We start from the raw sequence: 7,051 nt of genomic DNA on the forward strand, positions 1-7,051 counted from the left end.
TTTGCGAATTCTAGACCTGAGCTATAAGCCAACATTCAGATGGAGAGATTATTATAAAATTCAGTGCATTTACTTGGGTTTCTTTGAAGCATCGGTTGGAGCATTAGACTCCTTTCAAAGTGCTGTGGTTTGGAAATTTCCCCCAGAGGCCTACAAATTAAAGACTTGGTCCCTAGCCTGCACACTACTGGAAAAGGGCAAACCCTTTAAGAGAAAGACCCTAGTGGAAGAAAGCTAGGTATGCCTTTGAGGGAATTATTGGCTTGGCTGGCCACTCTCTACTCTCTGTTTCCTAGCTGCCCTGAGTTAAATAAGCCTCGACCACATTTTTTCTGCCACTCTGTTCTGTGCCATCCCAGGCACAAAGCAACAGGTCTAAGTGCCCATGATCTGAAAGTCTCCAAGGCCATCACTGTCACATATCCTTCTAAACAACCACTTTGTCCCTAGTCTCTTTTGAGCTCATGAACCCTTAAATAGTCCCTAAGAATACCTGCCATGCAGGAGTCTCCAAGAATCTGCGCCCCAATTTGCCCTTTAATTCCCTGAAATTTATCTTTTATTAAGATGCATATTATTTTTTACAGCTTCTCTTTCTAGTTATAGATTGTAAATTTTCCTTCTACTGGAGTCTTGGAGCTGACTGTTTTTCATTATATTTGTAAGGCTTGGAGGGGGAAAAAAGAGGCCATTTCTTTATTTGAGAATTCTGACATTTATTAGCATAATAAAACTCTCAAGATGAAATTGCAGTTTTCCAGACAGTAATTTCATTTGCAGGACAACTTACAAGAAATTTATTTGAAAGCCAGGTAAAACCTAAAATATATGGGACGTACAGAAAGTGCAGGCCCCAAATAAAATGAAATAAATGGGTTAGGGATGGTAAACTCAGCTGTTATCTCTCACATATTAATTAGCAGGTAACAGGAACCACCATCCAGGATGTCAGGTTTTTCAACTCATCCTGGACTCCTTTCAAAGCTGCTGCTTGGAACTTTCTTCCAGTGTGTGGGAAATCATCTTGTGGAATCCCCTGACACAGCACTGCTTGGCAGGAATCTGCCACTGTGTGGCTGTGGATAGCAAGGTCTTTCATTTGGACAAAGATTTCCTAGTTGTCACTTAATTGATCAGCTGGAAGAAGCTAATGGTGACCACATTTTTTTAAAAAATCTTACTCCCGGTTATAGAAAGGTTTAGTGAGAGAGGCCTGAACAAATTCACATGACTAATACAGAGAAAAATCAGAGCAAGAGTGGGTCTTCTGAGCCCTGGTAGAATAGATGTAATTAGAATAGAATTTGGCTACGGTTTGAGAGTTCATAGAGTTCAGAAAGCAAGATCCTTCCATCGTCACATCATTTCATTCATGCGGTGATACTGGCTGATGGAGGGAAGCCATGGAACTGATACATAAAACCGTAATGTGGCCAGTTGTGATGACACACATCTGTCATCTAGCACTCAGGAAACTAACGCAAGATCATGAACTCAGAACCAAACCTAAGCTAATGATTTCCAGGGAAGACCCTGATTCCAGTTACAAAAGGTCAGAATACATATTTGTGTGGAAGGCACTTACCTATTGAGTTCCCAAGAGGTAAAGACTAAATAAGACAGCCACTAAGCTCTGGAGTAGCATCTCAGAAGAACTTTCCAGGGAGGGAAAAGACAGAATGAGTGGCAACACGGGTGTTGGTAGATCTGGCTATGTCATCTTGCATGACTGTCTTCTAAGAGGCCACATCGAGAGCTGTCTCTCATCCAGGAGGATGCAGGAAGAAGTAAGCGACCAACCTGAGCATCCCATTGACCTAGGCTTCACTGAAGCAACAGGGGATAAATATATGAGAGCCATGTTTTTTGCTTAAAGGGAGAGGGTGACCAAAAGGGGAGCCAAGCATAGTGGTACTCACATATAATCCCAGAACATGGGAAGTGGAGACAGGAAGATCAGAAGTTCGACATAGGGAATTTAAGAGTACCCTGTGTTATGAGACTCTACCTCAAAAAAACAAAAACAAAAGACAAGGGTGAAGAAGGACAACTGGAGTACTCAGGTTGAGATATTCTAAACCCACTGACAAGTCTAGAAAATCTGGGCCAATGTGTCCCAAGGATCCCTGTGATATGATGTACTAAGAAAGTATTTTTTCCCCAAATCCAGTCTCAATCAAATCAAGCCAAGAAATATGAAATAGAGCCAACACAGAAATAACAACAGGAAACAATAAGACAAGTTCAGAATACAGGTCATTTTATAGAACTCTAATTTATACAACCAGTCATGGGCTGAGTAAAGGAGGAAGGGTGTTATCAAAGACTTAAGAGCATACCAGATGCTACATGTAAGTCTTGTTAGGACTCTAATAGAAGAAACTGACTATAAAAGATGCTTCTTGGTCCTAGCCCTTACTGAAGAGCTATTGGTAGTTGGTAATTTCTGGAGAAGACAGAGTCACTCTTCTTTGGAGATGTGGCCCCTCGTAAGATTTCTATGGTGCAGTGAAAGGTCACACTCATGCTCACATGGCAGCATTAATTGTACCTATGAGCTATTTTTTATGAATACATGATGTTGAGAGTACACTGGGGTAGATTTGGGGAAGAGGATGGGGAAGGGGAACAGTAAATTTTTCATTGTATAGATGTATGAAATTCTCAAGAATAAAGAAAAAACAGTTTAAAGGATAATAACTAAATAAATCCTCCCCCCAAAGAACCGTGTGTGTGGCAAAGCACCATTGGCATATGTACACAGGAGTCTGGAGAATATGGTGAACGAACGAAAGCAGAGTCATTCCCAAAACTGGCTGTAACAATAGCCATGAGGGTGGGTGATGGTACAAGTGGACAAGGATGCAAGAAACAAGAGCCAAGAGGTTGAGTGGAGGACAAAGACACCTTATTCTTCTTATGACACGACTCTCAAGGCAGATAAAACAGTTTCCTGGTGTTTCCAGAGTCCATCTATTCTTTTATAAATGCCAAACCCAGTGCTATAAGGATTATAATGTCACAAAGTTTCAGAGTGTGGATTGGAACTGAAACCTTCCAGATTTCAGAACCTGCAATCTTGCTGTGACATCTGCTATCTCCTTGACTATCATCATAAGGGGGCATGACTGTGCTAGCATTAGACACTGTGCTGGTTTGAATATGCTGATCCATTATTGGGAGGTATGGCCTTGTTGGAATACATGTGGCCTTGCTGGAGGAAGTTGCCTCACGGCAGGGGTGGGCCTTGAGATCCTCCCCCTAGCTGCCTAGAAGACAGGCTCTCTGCCAGTTGCCTTCAGATCAAGATGTAGAACTCTTCTCCCAAACCGTGTCTGCTTATAAAGTGCCATGGTCCCCATCATGGCGACGACTGACTGAACCTCTGAAACCACAAACCAGCCTCAATTAAATGTTTTACTTTAAGAGTTGTTATGTTCATGGTGTCTCTTTGCATCAGTAAAGCCCTAAGATAGACTCCATCCTTGAGAGTTACTAAGTTATTGGGAGGTTATTCTCATTAATATGAAGAACATGTTCAGATGGAAGAAATAAAAATAAAATGAAATGAAACATACTAAAGCCTTTAAGTAGAGAGCACACAGAGAACATTCTAGACAGCAAAGGCCTGCCTCGTCAAGTATCAAAACACCATCCTTGGATTTATAATCCATCCAGATATTCTGCACATTCACATGACATCATTACCACAAATTTGAAAAACCAGAGCCACATGTGAGATAGAAGAGAGAGGTAGAAGTGATTCAACAAGGCAGCTAGCGCAACATTAATCCTCTGTCCTGAAAGCCAAGCATAGCAACCTTGGGTAACGCCCATGATAATATCAACAAGTCCCTGAACAGTAGGAAAGATGCAATATGTATGCCTTACATGGAAGTTAGTCACAAGCCTGCTTCCGTTATCTCTATGACTTTATGGAGTGGTATAGAAAATAATTTGCTAGAAGTCATTGATGTTGGGAGTTTTTCAGAAGGGCATTCACTCAACAAATAATTAATTGAGTACTGGCTCTATATTAAATGGAAGGTTCGGCACTGGAATTACTTGGGTTACTAAAACATGACCCATTCACTCTCGGAGTTCAGATTAGCACAGCCATGACAGACAGGCCTCCAGATGCATCGTTATTTGGGGTTTCTGTCTTGAGCTTTGGAATGGGACCAGTATCACAAATGTAGTCACATTTCATAGGTCACATCCTGGAGGCTCGGTACTACAATTGTTCATCTGAAGAATGGTGGATCTTCCAGAATGCCATGAGGCTTTGAGTTGGGACCTTATTAAGCTCAGTTTAAAATCAGGATACTCAAAGGAGTCCAAAGAGGAGGGAAAAAAATCATTCAAACAACAGGTGATAGTCTGGTGGGCTATCCCTCTGTCCGCAGGGCTCCTGTAGCAACTCTCCCCCTGAAACGGTGATGATTTCCTCCTACAGGGAAAAGAGAAGAAAGGAAATCCAATTCATATCAAGAAAAGATATAAACATTCATGGGGAGTTAGGTAGAAAATGGCTAGAGACAGAAAACTAAGGCCATTTATCTACCTCCCCTCACTCAACTTCCTAGAAATAAAAGGGAGAAGCTTCCCTTGAAAAGAAATGCCTCTGTATAGTGTGCAAAAACAGGAAGTAAGGCCACCAAGTAAAATGTGACAAACAAATATACTGTCTAAGAAGAAGTACAAGCTGGGGACACATTAGGGATACAACTGCAAATAAATGTGTGCTCCTGTTGCTGGTGAAACTGAGGAAACCAAAAACACAGACATTTCCATATCCCTCAAAGAGCTACTCTTTGTTGGCCCCAAGGCTACAGAAGACACTGAATTTAGGAAACATAAATTGTCTACACATGAATAAACAAGATTGAATGTTGGACGACTGTCTCATTATTGAGTTATTTAAGGACCACCTCAACAATAACAGAATGATTAAATCTCAGTAGCCCAACAGATTTCTAAGAAAATTCCAAATATATAAAGGAAACAAAAGGAAGCTTTAAGAGATCTGCATTATCTTTCTCAACAGAGTAGTCATCCATGAAACAAGAGTAGACTGTTACAAAATTTAAAAACATGAGCATGCAATTGAAAAATATGACTGTTTAAATTAAAAATATTTTCAGCAAAATAGATCTGACTGAAGAGCACTTTGGTAGATATAGGGATTGTAACATCAAGAAAAAGATACTTAAAAATGGAAAATGGACCATGAATAAAAAGAAGCAATTTACAGGTGACTATGGAAGTAGCCATTGAGTATATGGAAAGACACCTCAGCAGCAGAGACCATGAGAAAAATGCAAGTTAGACCAGAGTGAGCTACTGCGTCTGCCCATCTGATGGAGGAACGGGCCTCAAATAGTTCTGGCAGGAACATGAATTGGTTCCATGTTCTTGGAAGGCAATCTGGCAGGCCTTCGGCAATTAAAATGTGCATACTTTTCTTTCCAGCAATTTCAGTTCAAGGAATCGATCCTGGAAAACACTACATATGTTTGCATAGTGACAAAGTAGCATAGACATAGTACAGAAGTCTCTGAAATGCTGTTCGTGATCATGAATCTGGAAGGTGGCAAGATGGGCACAGGAGGAGAGCGAGTAATTAAGCTGAATCCTACACACATACCAGGGACTCCCGAAACACATACCAATGTGGAAAGATCTGCCAGGGATATTTTTGAGACAGGTTCTTATGCATTGCAGGCTGACCTTAAACTCACTATATAGCTAAAGATGACCTTGAACATTTGACCCCAATTTCTTCCCCTTCTTGAGTACTGAGATTACAAACTTACTTCTCCACCTATATACACCCAGTTTATGTCATGCTGGGGTTCAGACCCAGAGCTTTGTGCTAAGTAAGTACTCTCATAACTGATGTTTGGTCCCAACTCCTCCTAGCCACATTTTAGTAACAGTTGGCACCTACTGATGATTTTTAAATGTGCTCTATTCAGTGATACCTCCTTGAAACCTCACAGGCATGTCACTGATCCACCCAACAGAAAAGGAAACTGAGTGACAAAATCCTGAGCAGTGACCCACAGCCATGCATAATAAGGAAGTTGGGATTTAAACTTGACATTCTGGTATCAGGGACCATACCTTTAAACACTACCTTCTACAGTTTATTAGATGCGGGCTTGGGGGTTAAATTGTTAAGTTATATGATGTAAATATCACAAAACTATATATTATATAGGTTTTGGTATTACTGCCTAGCAAATGACACATGGAGCACTACTAACTCAAGGTGGAAAATGCAATCAGGGGCCTGAAGTCAGTGAAGCTGACATGACTAATTTAATCAGGAATTAATGGTGTAATTAAAATTTAATTTATCAAAACTGACCACTAGACCTCCATGTGGGCATAGATGATATCTATGTAGGGCTTGAAGTGAAACTGTTGATCTCCCAAATTTAAATCTGAAACAAATTAAGCCCTTCAGAGATGTCTGGTGGCCTTCTTGTATAGAACCTGCCCTGAGAACTGGGCACTGACCCTTTGATTGAAATACTGGTGGAGACAACGAGCCACAGCTGCTGGAGTAGTTTATTTTGAACAAGAAAAATAAGCACTGGGTCTCGGTAGGAAGTGCAAGCTGGAGAGGAAGGCAGCCAGGGGCTTAACTCCTGACTGCAGCTGGTACCAACCATTGGAACTTGGCCAAGTGCCTTGGCCTCCCTGGTCTCGGTTTCCTGGTCTGTGAACAAGGTTAATGTTCTTTCATAACACACAGGTCACCATGGTTATGAGGGCATGTATGCTTGACCCAGAACAATGCTACCAGGATCCACATCCCCTTCTTTCCTCCTTTCTTCTCCCTCCTTCCTCTGGCTGTTAGATGGCCCTTCCCAAAACAGGTAGAAATCTACCCTGACCTAGTCTAGATCCACAGCAGTACTCTGAGCCCAGGCATCTGTGAATGAACGATTTTCTCTTCTGTCCTCTGTCCTCTCCTTTTCTCTAACTCTGCTTTGGTGGTGGTGGTGATGGTGGTGGTGGTGGTGGTGGTGGTGGTGGTGGT

At 41.5% G+C, this 7,051-nt stretch overlaps 1 protein-coding gene across 3 annotated transcripts in view; it reads right to left on the reverse strand.

Moving 5' to 3' along the window:
* Nucleotides 1-691: 691 nt before the first annotated feature.
* Nucleotides 692-7,051, reverse strand: part of Sh2d4b (SH2 domain containing 4B) — a 108,626-nt gene continuing 102,266 nt past the window's right edge. For 2 of the 3 annotated variants that reach the window (XM_039094271.2, XM_039094272.2), the window contains one exon: nucleotides 692-4,450. In XM_039094271.2, the coding sequence (XP_038950199.1) occupies nucleotides 4,358-4,450 (93 nt within the window). In that variant the 3' untranslated portion in view covers nucleotides 692-4,357. The remainder of the gene's footprint in view (nucleotides 4,451-7,051) is intronic. The other variant, NM_001170349.2, reaches the window with a different exon arrangement.

The sequence above is a fragment of the Rattus norvegicus genome, chromosome 16, assembly GCF_036323735.1.
Source record: "Rattus norvegicus strain BN/NHsdMcwi chromosome 16, GRCr8, whole genome shotgun sequence".
Classification (NCBI taxonomy): Eukaryota; Metazoa; Chordata; class Mammalia; order Rodentia; family Muridae; genus Rattus; species Rattus norvegicus.